Here is a 25,500-nt window from a genome sequence, read left to right as displayed (position 1 = left end):
TCAACTGTGAATAGGCCATAAAGAAGGCTGCACTGATGACAGTAATTGTGAATACAGGTGTGGAGATATTTTAAACAATGTCAATGTTCACTACCCATTTGTGAATTCTTGAAAGATCTGAATATATTCCCCTGGACAGACATCAATTTCCATCATTTTCTATGCAGATTTGTGAACATAGCTCATGTGTGATCTTTAATATGCCAGGTTTTATGAAAAAGTTTCAGGAAAAGATTCCTTAAAATCATAAAAAGTGTATCATAGACAATGATTATTGAGGGCTTTGAAAACGCGGCTGATGGCACTTGTTGATATTGCTTCCTTTATATAATAAAGGCTCTGTGGGTCTACATGGTATGGGCTGTTACCAGTCCTTGCAGGTTTTTATCTGGATTGCAGGGTCCACACCGTAGATGGACTATAAAGACAACGGGAGAAAGAATATTAATAATTCAGTATGGATGCATCCATTTATCTCTGACATCAAACATGTCAGGAAAGGAGCTTTGACCTTGTGTGTGTGTGTGTGTGTGTGTGTGTGTGTGTGTGTGTGTGTGTGTGTGTGTGTGTGTGTGTGTGTGTGTGTGTGTGTGTGTTGTGTGTGTGTGTGTGTGTGTGTGTGTGTGTGTGTGAAAGAAATACAGAGAGAGACTTGACTGAGACTACCCTGCCAGCATCAATCAGCAGAAGTGACATTCAAGCTGTGAGCAGAGTTCCGTTAAAGCAGCTCAGCCAGCAACATTAGTGGATTTAACACCTGACTAGTTTTCTAATTAGTTTGTCATTACTAAGACTTAGCCTTCTTCCTGCAGAGCAAATTTGTTTTCATGTGGATCAGAATTAAACAATGAGGTGAAAAGATTGTTGCTTTCTGTCTTGTCAGTGGGTAAACAAATCCACAAACCTTGGGAAGATATGTCAAGTAGAAGGATCTCTCAAGTAGAAGGATCTCTCTTAATTTCATTTTTAAAATTAATTACCGTGCCCCTTGAACTGAGTTTGAGTACCTGAATGATCCTAGGTGCTATGTTATTGAGGCTTTATGTTCCTAGTAGGGTCTCCCTTTGCAAATGGTCCTGGATCGTGGAATGTTGAACCAGTTCGACACTCTCCATCGAGAGCTGAAATTGTGGAAGTTCAGCCAACCCGTCCACATATACTTTGTGGATTTAGAGAAGGCGATCGACTGTGTCCTTCATGGTATCTTGTGGGGAGTGCTTGGGGGTTCAGAGCCATTTGCTGAGGACAGTCCAATCCCTGTATGACCAAAGCTGGAGCTTGGTTTGCAATGCGAGCATTAAGTCAAACCTAGTCCAGGTGCATGTTGGACTTTGGCATAGCACTTGACAGTAGTAGGTTGTGCCCCATTGAGCAAAATGTCAGGAATTACAACTCATGATAGCTGGACTAGCCAGCAATAAAAATGGCCCATTACAGAGAAATTTAAGAACAATTTGACCGGTGATAAATTTGTTATTGTACAAATGTGGGTGGCAGTTAGCATCTTTTGATTTTGGAATTATTATAATGAACAGTGTAAGAACTGCTGATGCACTATCTGGGTTCCAAACAGATGGATAAATGATTACCCTGCTACCGCAACTTTACTTACCACCACTAGCCGAAAACTGAAAAATAGTTGTTGCAGTAACAGCAGAGATTTTTGCATGTATAAAGGTACTCTTTGTAGGAAAGTGTCTGAGCCGTATACATCGATGGTGATCAAACAATGCTTTTAGGTCATGTGTTAGGAATAGGATTAGTTTCCAGGTTCCAGAGGGTATGGATAATGTAAACTACTGCAGTGCAAAGACTTCAGGGTCCATGTCCTCTGGCCAGACATGGAAATCTGCTATCAAATTTCAAGTTATATTTAAAAGCATCGCTGTCCGATGCCTTACGCCATATTGTTCATGTAATTCCTTCTGGCAGATGCGCCGTGATTGGTTGGGAGCCGTGACTGGTTGGGAGCCGTGACTGGTTGGGCCCTTGATTGACAGGTAGTGGGTGGAGTTAAAGTGTGACAGTGTGAGCTTTTCAAGTGAGCTTATTCACATATATAGGTGGGGAGATATATGTCCCTCTCACCCTTGTGGGGTGGTATCTGTGTGTCATCCTCAAGCTCGGGTCCTCTACCAGAGGCCTGGGAGTCTGAGGGTTCTGTCAGTATCTTAGCTGTTCCTAGGACTGCGCTCTTCTGGACTGAGGCTTCAGATGTTGTTCCAGGAATCTGCTGGAGCCACTCTTCCAGTTTGGGGGTCACTGCCCCAAGTGCTCCTACTACCACAGGGATCACATTAGCCTTGACCTTCCACATGTTTCAGCTGTTCTTTCAACCCTTGATACTTCTAAATCTTTTCGTGTTTGTGTGTGTGTATACATGTATATACACATATACTGTATATATATATACACACATTGCTGCCATGAATTAATTATGCATATTACGGTCTATTATTATGGGGTTAATTTAAAAGACAGGGAAAAGTCAGTTTGTGTAAATCAATGAGAGATAGGGAGACATGTGTGTTCACCACATAATGTAAACCTGGGCTGGTTTAATTGGTCACACTCCTTTGGTTCTTCTTCAATAATTCAACCTGAGAGTTGGTGTTTTTAATGCTTAGGTAAAGTTAAATAAAAGACACTCAATGTGCTGGTTCAACAGGGATGAAGTCTGAAACTGCCTGATTGTGTGTATCTGAGTGATTACCAGGGTTTCATATTGTCCACAGAGATTCTCCACTATAATATCAATAATGCTAATAAAAAGCATTAGCCTTGCTTGCTTGGGTATTTGCTTTTGGGCCTTTGTATGAATACTTAATTAGTGACATCATCTGAGAGAGATTGTGTCTCATCACTGAGTATACCATGAAAAAGAAAACTGGCCTTTTTTCCATGAGTCAGTTCAACAAATCCTAAAACTTCAGTCAGATATAATGAGCATCCCAGTTCTATCAGCTTGTCTTTATTTTCTTCTCCATGAACAGGATAAGCATGGTGCAAGATTTGACTTTTTGTCGAGATGAAAAGCATGACATCTGAGAATCCCAGAAAACTGTCACAGTAAAAATTTGCAGTTCATTCCTGAAAGAAAAACACCTCATCCCATGATCAAGATCAAAGCTAAGGTTGCCTCATAATTGGTACTTGCTGACCCTGCTTGTGGGGAAACAATCACATCGGAATGTCATCATATATAAATTAAATTAATTTATTCATCGTCTACCGCTTCATCCGCTGTGGCGGATCGCGGGGAGTTGGAGCCTATCTCAGGTGACTGAGGACGTGATGCGGGGGAAACTCCGGGCGCGAAGCCATTGGACCATAGCTCAGTCCACTTTGACTCGGTCTGGGACCGGAGGGTGGCCGGCTCAAGACCCGCAGTGAACCAAATGTTGGGTGTGTGAACTGGCAATGGAGAGGTGTAAGTTCACCTGTTGAGCACTGACGAGGTGCCCTTGAGCAAGACATCTTCCCCTTTATAAGCAGCTCATTGGGGTGCACCAAGAAGGAACTACCCACCGCTCTACCTCTCATTATCTGCATTCCCACTGATGCCAAACTTTTTTCTTCTTTGTTTGTCTTCCCATGCACCATGCACACTTCTAACATAACAACCAGACACAGCAAGTTGACCAACGACCTGCTGTCAAGGGTCGAACATTGTCTGACAGCATACATATGGTTAAACAAAAAAAAAAAAGATGCATACACAGTACGATGCTGTCCATGAAAGGAATTTGCTAAATAATGCTAAATCATTAACATTAACACCTGGTGCAACAAGTTTGCATGTTCAGTGTAGTCCCTCAGCTAGAATGTGTACTGTTCAATATAAAATACGTTCACTCTGAACATAATCTCCTGCACTAACATGACTTTTGCTTTATTGAAATGGAGTGTTAAGACGTTGTGCAAAACAGTTTGGTGGAGGATACCAAACCAGCTTTTCTCTTCTTACACAAACGCCTTGATGCTGGGTTGAATGGAAAGGTGGGATTCATTCATTCAATTCATCTTCTGATCCACTTCTTCTGAATTTGAAGTTCGCAGGGATTGCTGGAGCCTATCCCATCTGATTTATGGGTGAGAGGTGGGGGACACTTCCATTGTGACGCCGGTGCATTGCGGAGAGTAAACACTGCCCCTTAGTGCAGTGACTTAATTTACTTTAACAATATGTGCATGTGGTGCAATCTGCATTATCAGGTACCATAATAATGTAGCTAGGTGGAAAGTATGCCTTCTTAAACACATGAAGTATCTAGAGACCCTGACAGATCAGGATTATTTGTCATTTCCTTTCATCTGTATCTAATGATTGACTACATCAGTGGGATTGTGATGGCAAATGTATTTAGCCATAATCCATCAATTTTGTCCAGTATCTTTGACTCAGGATACATATTCCACCTTTTCACATGAACAGACTCACCAAAACTTATCATATCATCAGCCTCAACAGATCATCAGCCACCACCACCACCATCAGTGTTTTTGCACCAGGAGGGAGTTTTTATCATAAACTCCTTCAAGACTTTCTGATCTAATTAGTAGATTTTATCTTTGGTAATAAACAATAATCCTTATTTCCTTTAGTCATCACAGCTGATTAAACAGTTGTTAGAAGTACACAGGCACTCTGGTTCATTTATAGTAGATATACAACAATTGACAAGAATAGTACAGAATTCAATCTTATTAGTATTATTATTATTGATATGTGAACATAACTTGTCAATGGAGGATCTTAAGTGAATTTTAACTTCATTTTGAAGTCTTATACATATTCATATGAGATGTAATACTACTACTACTACTACTACTACTAATAATAATAATAAGATATAGCTTATACAAATACAGTAAAGCGGGTAAAATATAAGGCACTCGATTCATGGCATAAAGAACTCCAGTATAAATATATCTGAAAGCTACAGCTACTTTTCTTTTGCTCTTAAATGTACTTTTAAATGCTATGTGTATGAAAAAAGTGGGTACTGACCAATATCACCAGAGCCAGGACTTTCAATCTCCCTGCGACCTAAAAAGTACCAGACACAGGCCATCCAATGGGCCAGCAAGGCAAACATGGACATGAGCAGCGTGAGAACCACAGCGCTGTACTGGGAGTAACGCTCCAGCTTCTGCAGCAGCCGCAGTAACCGCAGTAGCCGGACAGTCTTCAGCAGGTGGACCCCAAAGTACTGCAGGTAGACAGAGACACACATCATGTCAGCTCACACTCACTTACCGAATAGTCAACAGTCTGGAACAAGGGCATTCTGCAAAGCCCTGCTTCTCCAAAGCGTCTTTTAAAGCATCACGCGCCCTGTTGCGTGTCATTAATTCATTATATAATGTGGTCTGAGTTAAAGTGATCAACCATCTCTACCTCTCTTCTCTTTGTCTGATTTTAGTTCAACAAATTTGAATACAGATTTTCGGAAGAATGGGATGGGATGGCCAAAGATAACAAAATAATTAAAAAAGAAAGATATCTATTAAAAAATGTATATGTATAGACGACTGTATAGACGCTGCAGAATGCCGGTTTAAGGTAGTTTTTATAAACGTCACATGTGGAGATTTTCTGAAAACAAAGTATGATAAAATTCTTGTTTTGAATGAAGATTCACTGTCAATCTCAATAATATACAGGTATTAGTATTTCAAACATATTGATAGAGAAAACCAACTGCCAAATATGTGATGAGGGAGTTCTGTGGATGTGTATAAAATAAGTAAAAATAAAAGCCACGACAGTTCGAAGTTGTTTAAGTCAATCCACTGGACTTTAAGAAAGTTTGTTGAAGACGTCACACACTACACCAGAACTGAAGAAGCCTCCTGGATGACAGGTGAAACAAAGTCCAGTGGATTGACAGCTCCAGAGAACACTGACCTAGATAACTGAGAACCTACAGTATATAGACACGGGGAGACGCTCCCGACACGTTGCCAGCGTAGATTGTTTCTATTATTATCTGAATTTTATTTTTGGTGACTGACAATTTTCTGAATAAAAAATAAATAAATATTGCCCTTTTGTCTGGCAGGTTTTTCTGGATTGGTCTGGGTCTATTGAGTGTTGTGTTGTGTTCGTGGAGGTTCGCCCTCCTAGTACTTAATGGATGGATCTGGAATTTATGTTCATATAAACAGAACACATTCCTTAATTCAGATTTAGAAATAATTTTTAATTTTAAACTTGCATTTATGTGTACAGTATTTTCCGCACTATAAGGCGCACTGGACTATAAGGCGCACCCTCAATAATTTGGTTGTTTTATAATGTATTTAATATATAAGGCGTACCGGATTATAAGGTGCACACAATAAAAAATAAATAAAATTTATTTGATAAACTGCAGCGGCTGTAGTTGCGCCATCCGTCCACTAGGTAGAGCCGCGCTGCTCAGGCAGTCATGATTGTAGTCATGACTTCCTGACTACCTTTGAATGGCCCCTATTGTTATGTCAATAAGCCATTCTGAGCCTCATCAAGGAAACCTGATCACTTGATCACTTTGCCATCTTAGAAAGAAGTCAACACCCATATTAAAAAACCTGACATTAAAAACTGGTTAAATTCATTACGAGTGCAGTCAGTGTGAACAGAGCGGATTATTTCCTGATCTGTTCGAAGCAGATATTTAAGCTCCGACGTTCGTCTTCGTTTATTAATTAAATATTGTTTCGATCGATCGGTAGTCCAGTCGGAGGTGAGGTAAGCTATTTGCTGCTGTGTGTCCTAAACAATTTTTTAACTAGTTTTTAATGTCAGGCTGCTGATTTACTGTCAAATGTGACGCTGTTGTACTCCTAGAACTGACTTTAACGTCGGTGTCTCACCGCCGTGAATCTCACAGCACGTCGCTGCAGACAGAATACACAAGCCTGAACGCGCCCCTCCGCCCCCCCAGAGCTATCAACTACATTTGTAAATCAGTTGCAGTACACCCATTGACACCTTTGTCTAGCAGTGACTCTGCTCTTGAAATTTCAGAAAAGGCTGTAAGTTCAGCTTTGAGGGTCTTTCATTCACCTTTATACCAGTTTCTCCGTGTGTTTCCACAGACTGATAGAATAGACCGTCACTAGATTCCAGATGACAGCACAATGGCATTTTTAAGACCAATTCAGTTTAGAGTGGGTTATTTCCGACGCCAAATAGTGAGGAAATACTGAGATCAGTCAGTCAGTCAAACTTTATTAACCGTCTGAGAGCAGCTCAGTCAGAGCCGGGACTTTGGTGACGCCCCTTGACTACCGTTGTTAGGGGGCGTGGGCCCGAGTGCCTTGTGAGGGGGCTCATTTGATGGAGGAGTGCGGCATGACTGGCGGCCAGACTGCCGGCTTTTCTTTCAGCGATCATGTTTTTAACCTATATTAATATGAATTTTAATCCATATATAAGACGCACCGGATTATAAGACACACCACGGGTTTATGAGAACATTTTAGGCTTTTAGGTGCGCCTTATAGTGCAGAAAATACGGTAATTTTCTCCATCGTTCGTTGTAGGATTCTCAGTTCCTAGATTACGTTCAGTGTAATCTGGCTGATTCTGTGCCATTCGTTTGTCTGATGAATCTGAATCACTTTGGAAAAAACGTGATCAAATTTGGTGATTTTGTGCGTAAATGCAGCCGCATTGATTACAAAGGTTGGTTTGTAAAATGACTGCAGGAGAGAGACTGTATGTTCTCACTGGAGCAGCCTGATTTGTCGGCTACTTTGTGTGTGTGTCATACACACCCTGTCTGCTTTGTTGGTTCATGATGTCAGCGCACTAATGACCACAGACACACCACGACACACATCGAGGAGACTCACCACGCTGACGTTGAAAGCATACAGCAGGTCAAAGGGCAGGGCGGCAATGAGATCGACAAACAGCCAGGTGGTGACGTAGTGAAGACAGATGGAGCGGGCGTCGTACACTACCTGACCCGACGTGCTCACAAAAGTGGTTCGAAAGTTCAGCACAATGTCTGCAGGGGACAACAACAGGGAAAGCTGACAGCAGGAAATACCACCGGCTAGAACAGGAGTCAGAGACACAGTACTGTCACACATGGCAACAGATAGCAAACACATGCTGTCATGGTAACAAATACACTTCATCTTGCATCACTCATCACCGCACTGAACCTTTTTTCAGTGTGGTGGTCCCTCATGTCTCTTAAGTTGAAGATATGTATAAATTCAACACTAAGAGTCAGGCATTTAACTGATATACTGTATTTGCAGCAAAATCTGTGAATGTGCAGTGTCACATCATCAAGATATCAAATCATTAAACCAAAAAGAAACAGGCCTGGAGGTCCATCATTTTATGGGGACGGTTTGTTCTTGTGCTATAAACAAGAAGATGGAATCTCTTTAGCACCCAGCCAGTCATTGTCTCAATGCCCACACGACTGTAGTCCTGTTCAGGGCCGCCGCCTAGAAGGTCACGGGTCTGAGAAAGGCTGGGTACACCCTGGATAAGACGCCAGCTCACCATGGGGCCACATGAAAGACAAACAACCACTCATTCCCACACTCACACCTACGGAGGCAACAATGCTATCCAGTGCGCCACCTTGTGGCAAGATAATTATTGTGACGTAAAGATGTTGAAGTTGTTTCAAGCTGCTTTGTCCACAAATAATCCTCATGAGGTGACATAACATAGTAACCTGTAAGCTTCTTTTATTTGCTTAGAGTGACTGACAAAATTTTGTTGGATCTGTTTTGTTATATAGATACATAGACAGACAGACAGACAGACAGACAGACAGACAGACAACAGCACTAAATTCATTTGTCCAGTTTTCCATGCCCCCCCCCAGGGTGTCAGACAATAAACCAAAAAGAAAGCACATTCATTCTTTCAAGACAATCAAACTAGACCCTCGGTAATCGTCACATCTCCAGCCACTTGTCTAAATCTTGGTCACGGTTGTGCCTATCCCAGGTGATATTGTGTGGTAGGCGCGGTACACCCCGGATGAGTCGCCAGTTTATCACAGGGTCACAATGAAAGACAAACACACATCCGCAGCCAGTTCTATGGACAAGTAGAGAAACTAATTCTCTTACGATGAATGTTGTGGTGGTGGGAGGACAGCAGAGAGACTGGAGAGCCCCCCCACCCTACACACACACACACACACACACACACACACACACACACACACACACACACACACACACACACACACACACACACACACACACACACACACACTGGGCCCCAGCCCTGCCTCCAAAGCTGGCTCAGCTTTAGACTGAGAACATCCAGGCAACAGGGGGTCCCACAGTGTGTGCACACGAGTGATTAATGGTGTGTTCATCTTCAGACATGCCTTCTGGCGTTCATTTTGTTGTTGCATTGAAAAGTAAACACGTATTTACATGTATGTTGATGTGTTATTTCCCTCTGGTGCGAGGATAACCCACATCTCTGCCCGATGCACAAACCTGAAATAACACCTCCCTAAAGAACTCAGACCGTGCAAAATAATAATAATAAAACAAAATAAAAACTGGCTGCAATGTGTTCAGTGTTCAGCACCCAGACTTTAAATGACAGTCTTACTACATTAGTAATCATTATCAATACATGAACCAATCATTAGATTAATTCAATATCCTCCAGGCGGCCAGTGATTTCCGTTTTTGTTGAGTCCAATATTAAATTCGATGCATTAGCACTGCTTCAAACCTTCATTAGGCTACAACACTTTGAATAATCTGGGTCTTATATTTATTAATAACAGAAAGGTTTCAGACAAAGTAAGTTTAAAAATGTAAACTGTCAAACTCTTTGTATTACATATGTACATATCTGCATAAGTACTGCACATACAGTACAATACTTACTGTACATACCTACACTAAATAAATATGTACTGTACAGACATACCTACCATAGATACATACGTGCATACATACATGCCATACGGACTGTAAATACTGTGATACATACAGTCAACATACAGTTATACATACATACATACATGCATACATACTGTAAATGCATGCATACATGCAAGTATGCATGTATTGAATTTTGCAAAGGGCCTACAAGCACGGAGCCTTCCGTCTCTCCAGTTTGTGCATTTAAATCAACACATTCTTGACATATGCTCTATATTTCCACTTCTCTACACAACTCAGAAACACAACGCTGTCAACATGTAAACGATACATGATCCTTTTCTAAACTCCAGAATTTGCCAATATGGCGTTTGTTTACATTTCTGTAACATCCATTATTAATGAAAAGCGGCAAAACTCATTGTGAGGAATGAGTCATTTCAGTGGGTTTGAGGTCTCCACAGGATCAGAGGCGAGTCATTTTGCCAGTTCCAAACACAGAAGGTGTCTTTGCATGTCTGGCTAAGACACCTAGGGCTTCAACATTCATTACTATCTGACGCACCAGGCAATGTGATGCATTTTACAACGTTAGAGAGTCTCACATGTCGCATGCATTAATCCAGAAGACCAGATATATTATCCCTTGTAACAGCAAACACACATCATGTGTCTTTTTATTAAGCTAAGGATGGAGATTTTGTTCAAACATAACTAAAGTGCAACCTGTGCAAAATGTATATTACATGAAACATTAGTGTTTGGTGGTTGAGATGCGGAAGAGGTGATGCAAAAGACACGAAAATGCAAAATCAGTGTCATTGTCACGGCACTTTGAGCCGGTTTGAATAAACACACCAAACATACTGATGACTTAAAGGACATATTTTATAATTACAATAAACAAACCTGCCTTTTTGGAGTTGGTGTCTTGAAACAGTTGGCTTCTTATTGGCTTCAGTTTTCATTGACTAGCTTCGTCATTGGTTAACATAATATCTATTGGGATAGAGATGTTTAGCTTATTTGCATAAAGGTTTAATTGACTGGAAAAATGCATCTTGGGCATTTTTCAGGCAACTGATATCTTCTTTGGCATAAGATTATTGAAGGCAGGCCACCACCACTGAGAAACACCACTGGCACATTTGTCATATTCTTTTCGGAGAAGAACCATTCATGAGCTCAGAAATTTCTCACAAAGTGTGACAGACATCCTAAAAACAACTTTAGATGAAATAGCTCAGTTAAAAAGGAAAATTAAAAAACAGGAAAGGTCAGACCCATTGTTTAACCAGTCGGTCTGCAAGCTCAAACAACGCTCCCGCAGACTGGAGAGAATTTGGAGCTCAAGAAAAAGTGATGTAGCCTATATATGTAAGGTGTGTATATATATATATATATACACACACACACACACACACACACACACACACACACACACACACACACACACACACACACACACACACACACACACACACACACACACACACACACACACACACACAACCTCGGTTTCTTTTCATCACTGTAGCCAGGCTGACTAAGAAACAACAGTATCGAGCCTACCATTCCTTTAAATCTGGATTGCGATGTGATTTTCTTAGATTCAAAGCAAAATTACAAATCTTAGGGATGAGATCCGTCACATACCGCCAAACGTCAATCCCATAGCAGACGAATCGGTTAATGTTCTGGAGTTTTTAGAATGCATTTAATTTATGAAAAGGAATCAACAGAAACCACCAAATAACTGGAATCCTGATGACACACTGCAATCCTGAGTGTACATACTGATAAACAAGCCAACCTATTGGTTCTAACAAACGGGATATCGACTGACAGACAGATATTTTACCCAGTGGCTTGTATAATTTGATTGAGACATTGATGGAGGGGTTGTGTTCGCTCACTTTCATTAAAAGCCCTTGAAGAGCATGCATCGAATTTTCCTACAGATAGATGGACAGGACTGGACACAAACAGGCCTGTTGTTTTCTGGAAAATGAGTTAGCAATAAGGCATAATGGCCATTTGTGAATGTCTCATATACTTTCACTGCTGTTTGTGTACCATTAAAACTTCAACTAAACTTTTATTATGACCACTGAGTCTCTCTGATGCAGACATCAGATGCTTTCAATACAGTTCTGTCTTTCTCAGGCAGTGTGCCACTTTAGCCTTTGTCTCCCAGATAGAGAATCTTCAGCTGTGTACTAAACCACAATGGGATACAAACTGTATGGTGGCAGAAATGTTAGTGTAATGATGACCCCTCAGTGTGAACCTCCTCACCTAAAATAAACAGGATCTCTACGAGGATGTCGCTGACGCTGGGTGGGCTCCGTGGGGCGCTGCTGCTCCCGTCATCCCGCCCTCCCATCACCGTGAAGCACACATTGTATGGCACAGTGACAGCCACATAGAAGGTCGCCAGCAGGATCAGCCAATCCCAGCCCGCCTTGAAGGTTCCGTAGTGGAGGAGGATGAAGCGAGATTTCTGAATGGCTGCTACCTTGTATTCTGGGATTGGAGGCTTCTCCCCAAACACATTCTGGAATGGAAGACAAGAGGAATATCTTGAGAACATGTGAGTGTCTATGTTCTTCATGTTTTGTTCTCCTTTTAAAATATAGTAGTACCTCATATAATAGTACAGTAGAACCTCACATAATAATACAGTAGAACCTCAAGATACGAGTTGAATCCATTCTGTGACTGACTCTTAAATCAAACAAATTTACCCAATTTAAAATAACTAAAATCATTTTAATCTGTTCCAGCATTGTGAAAAAGCCCCAAACCCCCTAAATATAATTTGAAAATAAAACATAATTGTAATCAACCAATAAAGATACAGACTTAACCTGTGTATAATTCATTATATATGTTAAGTAAATAATGACAAAAAATGAAAAGAATTAAAAGAAACGCAAAAGTCATGAGAAGACACAAACTACGTGTTTACTCAACCAATGAGAATGAGATCTGTTCTCAGCTGACTTGTTGGTGTATCTCTCCACCAACACGTGGTAAAGAATGAGATCCGGTCTCAGATGATGTATCCATCCACCAACTAGTGGTGGTGTCCTGAATCACGACTCGTATCTCGTTGTTTTACTTGTACACCGAACAATAACATGGGCAAAGCGACGACTCATATTTATTTTGCTTTGCGGAAAAAAAGTAAGAATTAGACAAATATGGTGAATTCAGTTTGTACTCGTGAAATTTATTTCCTCGTAAAATCTGTATCATTTTAAGAGTTACTATTCATTCATTCATCTACTGAACCCGCTTCTTCCGCTGTCGTGGGCAGTGTTCCCTCTGAGCTGCACGCTTGCGCAATTGGCCACTGCTCACAAGGTGTCAGCGCACAAGAAAATCTATGCTGCGCATAAAATAAAATTCGATATAAACGTATTGTGGTATCCCGTGTGTTGTTACTATTGTGTTGCTGCCTTGAGTTTTTCTGCATGTGTGTGAGTTGTGTATGAGTTTGCGAGACTTGGGGTTGGGGTGTGATTGTAAAAGGTGAGTGCTGAGCTCATCTTACAAATGAGTTGAGAGGAGTTCTGGATTGTTGCTTGTTAAGGCTGAACGCCGAAATGAAGCTCGCCAAAAAAAGTCTGTGGTTGTTATCCATGTCCACATTACACGACACCAGGGGTGTCACAGTATTAAATACAGTAATATATAATATTAGATCTAATCTAATTAATTAGACCAATACTATTGTTTTTTGTACCATTTTGCATTGTAACTCAGTGAGTGACAGGTGTCCAGCCAATGATACGATAAGGTTCACCGTTGCTACGCAGCCAATCAGAGTATTGACAGTGCTGCAGGTGCGCCATGCTCCATGCAGGTTAGGTCATTAACGACTGCAAACGAATGGTCAGCAACACATCCACTCACCAAGGCAAAGTAAAAAAGCAACTTTTCAGATGGAATGGCTGTCGGAGTTTATGGAAATAGAAGAACAAATGGTGAAACTGGGTGAGATTTTTTTTCTTTTTGAGAGTTCAAAGCAAGAGCCATTAACCTGGACAAAGTGTACAACCACATGAAAAATAAGGTAAAATTTATATTTGTGCATATTCTAATGGCATTCATAAAGACTCTTTCTTCTTTAGGGATATTAATTAAATCCTGTTACTGCTAGATAATTATGGGTCGTAGAAATGCTAGCAAAATGTGAATGTCTTAATGTGAACAAAATGTTGAGTCTGAAAGGTGTATATGTATCATTTCTTCCATAACAGGACCCTAAGCCAGGCCACAACTGGACCTCACTGACCAAAGCAGCACTCTTCCCATGGCCAAAGCAGGACCCTCAAATATAACATACTACACATCTCATGAAGAACAAGATTTTTGTCTTTTTAATTTCAATCGGGCCAGATCACTTATTATAAAAGTAAACTAATGAAAATTGCTGCTGCAGTTTGATTATTTTAATAAGCCATGTAATTTGCTATGAACCAAGGTTTTGAACAAGTGTGATACTGGTGTGTGGCCAGAATATGTGCATCTGATGTTACTCACAGTGGTCCTCAGTGTGCTCAGGAACCTTATGTGTATGCCCAGACACATGAAAAGTTAGAAGGAACATTGGTCGTGGGTCACAGGGTGGTGGAGCCTATCCCAGCCGACTGGGGGTGTAAGGCAGGGAACACTCTGGGCGCGACGCCAGTGCACTGCAAAGCCACATGAAGGACAAACAAACACGCACACACTCACACATATGGGCAGTTTGGAAAGCTCAATCCACCTGAAGTGTTTTGGAGCGACAGCATTACCCACTGTGCCACCGTGCCGCTCGGGTTTTATTATTTTATTTAATTTTAAAAAGTTTCGCTATGCTTTACATTCTCTCTTTTTTTAATATACTATATGGATATCTGGAGGGAAATTATTTTTTCGCTCTTATATATTCACTCACATCAATGTATAGGTCCATGCAGACACAAACAGAGACACACACACTACACACACACACACACACACACACACACACACACACACACACACACACACACACACACACACACACACACACACACGAGGCTCTTTTAAGCATGCACATTGTGAGAGGATGATGATAGAGTGACAGCCAGCCACATCGCACCCAACGAGCTCTTGTGAGGAGGAGTTGAAGTGACACCCTTCCAAATATGGAGTGTGAACCCTCCAGTTCACACTCCATATTTGTGGTCCACACGGATTCTGTACTCTCCATCCTCTGCCCCACATGAAATGACAAGAGGACACACAAGAAAGGACAAGAGGTCTAATTTTTCTAAACATGTTTCATAATATATACTAACCGTGAGTGAAAAAAATATCAATTTCCCCAATGCGATAAATACAGCATACTTCTTCTTCATTCTGGGGAATGAGGTCCTTCCCCACGTGAAGGAGTTTAAGTATCTCAGGGTCTTGTTCACAAGTGAGGGAACAATGGAAGGTGAGATTGGACAGAGAATTGGGGAAGGGAGGAGCAATATTGCAGTTGCTTTATTGCACTGTTGAGACAAAAAAGGAGCTAAACTGAGAGGCAAAGCTCTCCATCTACTGTTTGATCTTCTTTTCCTACCCTCACCTATGGTCATGAGCGATGGGTCATGACCGAAAGAACAAGACAGCGGAAACAAGCGGATGAAATGTTTTATTTTTCAGATGGGTAGCCAGTGTCCCCATTAGAGATAGGGTGAGAAACACTGCTGTTCGCGAGGGGCTCAGAGTAGAGCTGCTGCTCCTCACGTGGAAAGGAGTCAGCAGAGGGGGTTGGGGCATCTGGTGCGGATGCCACCAGGGCACCTCCCTAGGGAGGTGTTCCTGGCACGTCCAGCTGGGAGGAGACCTCAGGGCAGACCCAGGACCAGGTGGAGGGATTATATCTCAACACTGGCCTGGAAATGCTTTGGGGTCCCCCAGTCAGAGCTGGTGGATGTGGCCGGGGAAAGGGAAGTTTGGGGCTCCCTGTTGAAGCTGCTGTTCCCATGACCCGACTCCGGATAATGTGGAGCCTTGAGCTGGAGCCTATCCCAGATGTGTGAGGCGGGGCAAACTCCAAGGCCAACGCCAGTGCGCTGCGGAACCATGAAAAGACAGACAACCATGCACACTCACACACTACGGGCACTTTGAAACGGCCAATTAACCAGAACTGCATGTTTTTTGGAGGTGGGAGGAAGCCGGAGAACCCGGAGAGAACCCACACAGACATGGGGAGAACATGCAAACTCCGCACAGAGCTAGAGTCGAACCTGGAACTGCCTTGCTGTGCAGCGACAGCGCTACCCACTGCGCCGCTGTGCCGCCCTCTTTGTTAATATACGTTAAAAAAGAGTTTTTTGTTTGTCAACATAAATTCAAAGATTGAGTCAAGCAAGCCAGTTTGGGGAGAAATGGGAAAACATTTTGAATTTGATTTAACAACAGTTCGTAATACAAATATCTATAGAAGTGTAGTTCAGAGATCAGAAGTTTTTGTACCAACTGCTCGAAGTAATATGGCAATCAGAGTGTGAAACCATGTCACCTTTAGACCATCCGTTTAAGTTGATCTGCAAGTTTTTTGAAAAGGTCAGTTGACTAGCCATCCGGCCCTGGAGATTTGCAACTTTGCATAGTTCTGATTGCTTCTGTAATTTCTGGAATCGAGAGGTCTTTTTCTAAAGCTGCGGTTATGGTCGGGTCTATGGATGGGACAGACAGATTTCTTAAAAACTCTAGCTGATGTGTATAATGACTGATAAAACTTTTGGAAACACATTAATTTTGACGCCTTCTGTACACTTTACACCCCGTCCATCATTGATTCGCAGCTATCATCCGGCTGGTAGTTCTTTGTCATATCTGATGAGAAAGTAGTTGTCCAATCTTTTCTCATTGTTCATAACATCCATATCACAACTTTTCATTATATCAGCTGAGATTTGCTGACTATGTAATGTGTCTATTTTCAGTATTTCATTTGTTAGTTCTTGAAGGCGTGCTGTATTTCTCTTCTTTTTATTTGCACAGTACGAAATGATCTCTCCGCTTAGAAAAGCGTTTGCTATTTCCCATATAATTGAGCTAAACATTCCTGACGTTCGATTAGTGTCAAAAAATTTTTTTTATCTCATCTGAGATAAAGTTAACAAAGGATTCCTCAACCAAAAGGAGAGAGTTAAATCTCCAAGGCAGGTAATCTTGTATATTTGGAATATGGATTGTCATGGTTAGGGGACCATGATCTGAAATAACAATTTCCTCATAATCACATTTGATCACAGACAAGAGAAGTCTTTTATCCAAGAACAAAATCTATACGAGAGTAGCTTTTATGAACTGCATAAAAATAGGAATATGTTCTAGAAGTGAGATTGCAAAATCGCCACATGTCTGCTATGCCGTATGACCTAAGAAAGAGCTGAATAGTACGTGCTGACTTAGACAGAGAGGTCATTTTGGAAGCACTGCAGTCAAGGGTAAGAGAAAGTACGCAATTTATGCCACTCCCAAGGATAAAGTGGGTGATGCCATGTTTGGTAAGCGAGAGAAAAAATGTGAACACAATAAAAGCAGGGTCATCCCAGTTTGGTGCGTATATATTAGCTAGGATCACTGGGAATGAGAAAGGATTGTCCCACAATCATAATGTAGCACCCTGAGGGGTCAGAATCAACACTTGACATTGTAAAAGGCATATTCTTATTAATTAGGACTGTCCTGTCCACCCTTTCCTTATTCGAAAGAGCAGTGCATATGTGTTTGTGTGAAGGTATGGAATCTCTATAGAGGATTTTACACGGCGCTGTGGCCGCCAACAGTCTTATTCTGAATTTGAATCCAGGAATGCTGTCCATTCTGTTCTTGCAGAGTAAATGTTTTTCACTGCTTCCTGACTGTCAGAGACTGGACAATCTGTTCCTGTTCTTAGAGAGAATCTTTCTCTCATTCTGTCTTGTTTTTGACAAACAGGTATACATTATTGGTTTGAAACACAGGAAGAATCAAAAAAAGGATTGGCAGATCCTAAACTTTCTTTTGAGCCAAGCACAGATGGCGATTTATCTCAGCAGGAGGAAAAAGGTTGAAGGTTCATGTGGCTGCAGTGCTGAAGCCATTTTAAGAAGAATGTGTCAAGCAGGAATCAGAATCGATTTTAATTACTTCATAGATATTAATGATTTAGACACTTTTACGAACTTATGGTGTGTCAAAGATGTCTTATGTTTGGTGTTGAGTGAGGAACTTGTGTTCAGTCAATGGTTGGTTTAATTCATGTATATATTTTTCTTATGTTCCTACATATTATTTGTTTTTGAAATGTGAGTTCCTGTTTGCGTGAATCTCTTTTGGATTTTATGAATAAGCGTAATTTTAAAAATCGAAATTCTTCTTCTTTGCTCGCTTTCAGACACGGACCTCTGCCTAGCCAGATTTACCATAAATGTCACACTTCACCATGATAATGACACAAATGGACTCCCACAGTACGAAGAACACAGGCCAGTCATTTTAAATAATGACGTAATGGATGTAGGTGAAGATTTCTACAGGCTTCATGACAATGTCTAAATTCAATGAGTAAGACATGAACTGCTCCCTGCGGATAACACAGTGGAAATTCTAAAACCTGGGGAAATCAGCTTTGCAAAACCCCCAAACTTCTTCACAGATCCAGCCAAAGCTGGAGCTCTATTGTTTGTAATTATTACTAGTTTCTGGACAAATAGCTGAATGGCGATGAACTCTGACCCCTTTAGACAGCAGTGCAAGGCCTATGATTCTATGGATGATTTGACTCCATGGACTCAGGAACAGTTTGAGTCTCCAAATGTTCAAACTCAACCCTGTGAAAAACAAGACAGATATCAACAACATCCAGAAACACCACTGGCTCCTCTGGACCTTGTCCAGCTGAGACAGACAGATATTAAATGATAAAGTCCTCTAGAAATAAGAGGAAAGGGATCATCTAGACTGTTATGAAGTTCAAATGCAGCCTCTGTGATGGTATCTAGAAAGGAGTCCAGATACCAGACTGGTCTATCTGCAGTTCAGCTCTCATCCCCATTGTAAATATGTGAAACATTTTGAAACACCACATTTGATAACAGAGACCTCATATGATCAGTTATGTCACTGATATAAAACTATTGGGACAGATTCAATTTTAAACCTCTCAGTTGTTTGCGTCTTACTGAAAGTTGTTGAAGAGATCATCTGCAAATAGTATGAGTTTCAGTACTTTGGTTATGTTAAATTATCATTTATGAACAAATTAAACAGTTTGGCCCCAACACTGACCCCGGGGGACACCACAAGCAATGCCAAGGACATCTGATGAATGTTGACCCATTTTTACAAACTGTACCCACCCTGTAAAATAACTTTTTAACCAGTCCCCAGCCAACTCCCTAAATCCATATCTTTCCATTTTATTTAGTAATATTTCGTGGTTAATTGTATCAAATGCTTTTTTCAGATCAATGAAGAGACCAACTGCATACTTTTTCTGCTCCAGTGCATTAGTCATTTCTTCAATAGCTTCTGTTATTGCCATTGATGTAGTTCTTTTGGTTCGAAAACCATACTGATCTTCATTAATTATGTGATGTTTCTCAAGAAACTTTCCAAGTCGAGTGTTGAAAAGTTTCTCTAAATTTTTTGAAAATTGAGGCAAAAGTGAGATTGGTCTATAATTATTAAATGTATGTTTGTTTTCATTTTTGAAGAGTGGAATTACTTCAGCAATTTTCATTTTGCTTGGAAAACAGCCAGTCTGGAATGACAAGTTACAGATATAAGTTAAAGGTTTGAGAATATTTAATATAATTTTTTCACCAATGACATGCTAATGTCATGACAGTCGGTGGAAGACTTACTTTTACACGCACGATGTTTGTTACTTCCTGCTCATTTGTAGCTGAGAGGAAGAATGAAAAGGCATTATTTCCAGTAGTTGACTTTGCAATTCCACTATCAAGAATATTAGCAGCCAACTTAGGGCCAACATTCACAAAAAATTTGTTGAACTTATTTACTACATTTTTCATATTATAATCTTCACCATTTTCATCAATAAAGTAATCAGGGTATGTCAACTTTGAGGATTTTTGTTTGATTAGGCTATTCAAAGCATTCCAAGTTCCTTTTATATTGTTTTTATTTTCATGCAACTTTTTTTGATAGTATAATCGTTTGCTTGTTTTTATGATATCAGTTAATTTATTTTTGTACTTCTTATGTCTTTGTTCCACTTGTTTTGTTTTTATTTTGATAAAAGATTTGTAGAGATTTTTTTTCTTTTTACAGGCATTCATTATTCCTTTGGTAAACCAAGGGCTTTTGTGATGTTTTTCCTTCATAACATATTCTTTCATAGGGCAGTGATTATTATACATGGAAGTGAAGATGTCTAAAAAACTACAATAAGCACTGTCCACATTAGGGTCACTGCACACTGAAGTCCAATCCTGGAGCGTCAAACTATTGTGTAGGGCTTGGATTGTTTCATCAGTTAATATTTGTTTAGAGATTTTTGCCGTAGTGTCTTTAGTTTCTTGAAATTCCCATCATACAAATTAAAAACTGGTAAGTGGTCAGTTATGTCACATATAAATAGGCCACTAGTGATTTGATGTTATCAATGATTGTGGCACTATGTGACGTTATTCTGCTCGGTTTTGTTATAGTTGGATACAGAGATAAGCTGTACATTGTGTCAGTGAAGTCATCAACTGTTTTGTACTTGGTTGGATTCAACAGATCAATATTAAAATCATCACAGATAAACAGTTTACCAATCCAGTCAGTGAAAGTTTCTATATGTGAACCAGGTGTCCGGTGAACACAACTCATGATATTTTTTTTTTGTCATTTAGAATTTCCAGTTAAACATTCAAATAATCCCTCCACAGCTGTCGTCATATTAGCTAAAACTTTGAATTTAACAGATTTATGAATGTATAAGGCAACCCCCCTCCTGTTTTACCTACTCTGTTTATATATCTTAATTCATAGCCATCAAGACAAAAATCAATACCTTTATCATCACTGAACCAGGTTTCAGTTATTGCAGTGATGCTAAATGGACGAGTGAAATGTTGCAAGTAGTCTTTGATAGGCTCAAAGTTCATGGACATGCTTCAACTATTAAAATGGATTATTGACAGGTTATCTGCTGAATCTACACTGTTTTCATAATGCTCTTGGGTGAAATAATGATGTGAGAGTATTGCTCCAGCTCGTCCACTTGCTGCTCCAGATCCACAATGCGCTTCTCCTTCTCCACGTTTTGGAGGCGTAGTTGTTTCACCTCCTCCAGGAGCCCCAGAAGCTGCTCCAGCTGCGTTCTGACCGCAGTCACATCGCCGCACAGAGTATTGAGAGAGAGTTTTATCTCCTCGAACTCCTCCGGTGTCGGGCCTTTCCTTGGTGGGGGCATTCTGGTAGTTTGTGAACTAAAGCATCCAGTGGCAGGAGATACGCCAGTCGGTATGTCAGGGCATTCGCGTTCCCAAGCTCAGGTGCGCTACCTTGCAGCACCGACCGAGACAAACAACAAAAAGCCCACAGCGAAACACCCGGCAAAAACAGTCAGGCAGTCAGGACTGTACGTATAAACAAACAAAAATTATATCAAGATTCCATTAACCAAAAAAACCAACGTATTCAACAAGCAGCCACCTAAACACGACAACACTTCCAGTAGAGGAAGTGTTGTTCCAACAAGCTCCAGAAGAGATGTTTCTTCATGACCTGACGGACACCCCCAAGGACATTACCCTCCTGATTGGTCTGGTGTATGCTCTTAACATTGATTATCCAAAGGACCTGAAGTATACCTTTGAGGTTCTCCAAAAAGTAATTATGAACATTGGAGGTGACACATGCTTAGCAGTACATGAGCAGTACATGAACTCTGTAACAGACTTTTGTGTAAAAAAACCCGTAGGATTTAAAGATTTGCCAAGCAGCTGATGTTTCTTGTGTTCTCTGTTCTCACACACTAACTCAGTCTGGATTTTGACAATTGCTCATCTGCATTTGTTTCACTTTTGTAGATTAGTTATTGTTGCAGTGTGTTATTGACAGTTTTGTTCGTGTTCAGTAAATGTTATTTTTGACTTCTACATTAGGTTTTGATACATGTTTCCATTACAAAGCAGTTTTGTTAAAATAATTATCTGTAATAGGCATTTGTCGTGTTGACGTAAGCAAGTAAGTTAAGAAAAGTTAATTGCCAAGGCAACCAGATTACTTCTGGGGAAATTTAAAACAACATACATTATGTAGTTGAGCTAACTACACTCAACAAAAATATGAACGCAACAGTTTTGTTTTTGTTCCCATTTGTCATTAGATGGACTTAAAGATCTATTTTTCATTCTAATCATCTAATCATTCACAATATTACCATTTCTCTGAAACATTGTTCACAAATCTGTCTAAATGTGCACTTCTGCTTTGCTGAGATAATCCATCCCACCTCACAGGTGTGACACATCAAGATGCTGATCTGACATCAGTCAGTATCTGGTGTGACCACCATTTGCCTCATGCAGTGCAACACATCTTCTTCGCATAGAGTTTATCAGATTGTCAATTGTGGCCTGTGGAATGTTGGTCCACTCCTCTTCAATGGCTGTGCGAAGTTGCTGGATATTAGTGAGAACTGGAACACGCTGTCGTATACGCCAGTCAAGCACATCCCAAACATGCTCAATGGGTGACATGTCTGGTGAGTATGCTGGCCATGCAGGAACTGGGACATTTTCAGCTTCCAAGAATTGTGTACAGATCATTGCAACATGGGGTCGTGCATTATCTTTCTGAAACATGAGGTGATGTTCATGGATGTATCGCACAACAATGGGCCTCAGGATCTCATCACGGTATCTCTGTGCATTCAAAATGCCATCAATAAAATGCACCTGTGTTCCTCGTCCATAACAGATGCCTGCCCATACCATAATCCCCCCACCACCACGGACCACTCGATCCACAACACTGACATCAGCTCACCCACACAACGCCACACATGCTGTCTGCCATCTGCCCTGAACAATGTAAACCGAGATTCATCCGAGAAGAGAACACCTCTCCAACGTGCCAGACGCCATTGAATGTGAGCATTTGCCCACTCAAGTCTGTTACGGCGACGATCTGGAGTCAGGATAAGACCCCGATCAGGAGGATCAGCATGCAGTTGAACTTCCCTGAGACGGTTTCTGACAGTTTGTGCAAAAATTGTTTGGTTATGCAAACCAATTGTTTCAGCAGCTGTCTGAGTGGCTGTTCTCAGACGACCTTGGAGGTGAACCTGCTGGATGTGGAGGCCCTGGGCTGGTGTGGTTACACGTGATCTGCGGTTGTGAGGCTGGTTGGATGTACTGCCATATTCTGTGAAACGCCTTTGGAGACGGCTTATGGTGGAGAAATGAACATTCAATGCACAAGCAACAGATCTGGTTGACATTCCTGCTGTCAGCATGTCAAATGCACGCTCCCTCAATGCTTGCGACATCTGTGACATTTTGCTGTGAGACAAACCTGCACAGTTCAGAGTGGCCTTTTATTGTGGGCAGAATAAGGTACACCTGTGCACTAATCATGATGTCAGATCAGCATCTTGATGTGGCACACCTGTGAGGTGGGATGGATTATCTCAGCAAAGCAGAAGTGCTCACTACCACATATTTAGACAGATTTGGTAATATTGTGTATTTGGAATGAATTATAGATCTTTAAGTCCATCTCATGGAAAATGGGAGCAAAAACAAAAGTGTTGCGTTTATTTTTTTGTTGAGTGTAAAAGCTTTGCTCAAAACTATTTTAAAATGCATGTCATGAAAATTTTAGATGTTGTTAATTTAATAACAATTTCAGTTGACTAGACACAAGTAACTTAGTTGATTTGATGCATAATTTAAAATTGTATCCCCTAAAATAAAAGTTGTTTTAACTGTGATCACTTAGTTGATGGAACAGGACATAATAGTCAAATGAACTAGCCATCAAGTTGACACAACTTAATTGCCTCATTGCCTAGCTCAAAATTACAAGGCAATCAGGCAACACACATTTTCAAGTTGAATCAACTGATAATGTTTTACATACATTAATGTGGAAACATTTATAAATAAGCATAAAGTTGATCAGATTGAAGATTAGATATATTTTCTTTGAACTGTATTACATTGTTTTTCATGTTCAATGGATTTTTGAGGAAGTATTGCATTTGGTTTTTCATCACACTTTGGAGCCATGCACACTGGACATGTACCAGATTAGACTGATGCACAAACAACTCACATTATTGATCTTGAGCTTGCTCTTGTCTTGTTTCTGCAGGTGTCCTGACAGGTGATACAGGACAGCTCTGCTGCGGCGCCGGTTAGCATTGAACCCCGGGGGCCGGGTTACCTGATGCACCTCCAGGCCGGTTTCCTCATCTGTTGGGGAGATGGTAGCATGCTAAGCCTCAAGGCTGAAAACAGGGGAACAAGCTGACCACAAATGTACTGACTGAAAATCTGCCTTCACTAACCTGAGAATTTAATGTTGACACTCTTATATGAGTGGTACTTTGTCTGGTAGCATGCTTTAAAGCATGTCTGATCACTTCTCGAATTACGGTATGGATTTCATATTGAGCTGCGTGCCTTCCTTTGTGGCTTTACTGGCTAAACTGTGAGTGATTTAAATAAAAACAGATAATCTGAGATCAGAGCTGTATAAGTACAAACCACCATCAATGATAACTGCTAGCATCACTATTAGGACTCCTTGTCTTCTATATACTGATTAGTTAAGATTGTGATGTACATAAAGTGAATAAATGAATGAATGAATGAGTGATTGAACGAGTTCATTTATTTCAAATAATGAAAAAACAAAAAAAAATAACAATAATAAACAATGATAAATACACCAGAAATGTGTGAACACTCTTCAAAAACGAGTAGGAAGAAGTGTGAACTTGTGAAACTCCCACCCCCCTTTTCTCAAAAGAACTAAAAAAAAAAAAAAAAACTCAGCAAAATACTTGCTGATAATATTTACAGAAGTGAATCAAGCATTTCTACTGCATAATCGTAGAAAGATGAAATAACAAAACAAAGCAAAACAGAAAGAAAACATAAATAAAATAAAACAATTAAAACAATCAAATGAGGAATAAAAATCATTAAAGCCAAAGAGTTGACCTTCAACCGAAAACATCTTTTAGCTGTTTATTGGGCTGCAACAACAGGACTTCTTCATTCAAATACCTCCCAAATATAATCTTTTTGTACGACCTCCTCAAATGCTTCATGTTTGGACTGAGTTGAACCTCCATACTCGGTCTGTTACACAGCTTCACTCCATGTAGAGATACACATGCTTTTCAGTTGAGCTCTCTCGTCAAGTTATAATGCCCTTCTGAATCACTGAGCATTTTTTGGTTGTTACGGGGCAATAAATTGTTTCTTGCACTAAACATTATTATTCCAATTTTGTATTCAACAAAGTCCATTAGTATCCTTCTACTACTACATTCATTATCTCTCCTCTGGACATGTCCAAACCATCTCAGTCTGGCCTCTCTGACTTTATCTCCAGAACCTCTAACATGTG

The 25,500-nt window shown here is 40.5% G+C and overlaps 1 protein-coding gene across 1 annotated transcript in view; it reads right to left on the bottom strand.

Moving 5' to 3' along the window:
- kcnh3 (potassium voltage-gated channel, subfamily H (eag-related), member 3) overlaps positions 1-25,500 on the bottom strand; it is a 144,030-nt gene that overhangs the window by 30,980 nt on the left and 87,550 nt on the right. Inside the window, exons 4-7 of the mRNA XM_068329113.1 lie at positions 24,196-24,335; positions 12,175-12,433; positions 7,846-8,003; positions 5,012-5,213 (exon numbers count right to left, since the gene is read on the bottom strand). Of these exons, the coding sequence (XP_068185214.1) occupies positions 5,012-5,213; positions 7,846-8,003; positions 12,175-12,433; positions 24,196-24,335 (759 nt within the window). The remainder of the gene's footprint in view (positions 1-5,011; positions 5,214-7,845; positions 8,004-12,174; positions 12,434-24,195; positions 24,336-25,500) is intronic.

The sequence above is a fragment of the Antennarius striatus genome, chromosome 12 (genome assembly GCF_040054535.1).
Source record: "Antennarius striatus isolate MH-2024 chromosome 12, ASM4005453v1, whole genome shotgun sequence".
NCBI classification, from domain to species: Eukaryota; Metazoa; Chordata; class Actinopteri; order Lophiiformes; family Antennariidae; genus Antennarius; species Antennarius striatus.
The sequence above is the reverse complement of the archived record's forward strand: the minus strand, read 5'-3'. Positions and strand labels throughout refer to the sequence as shown.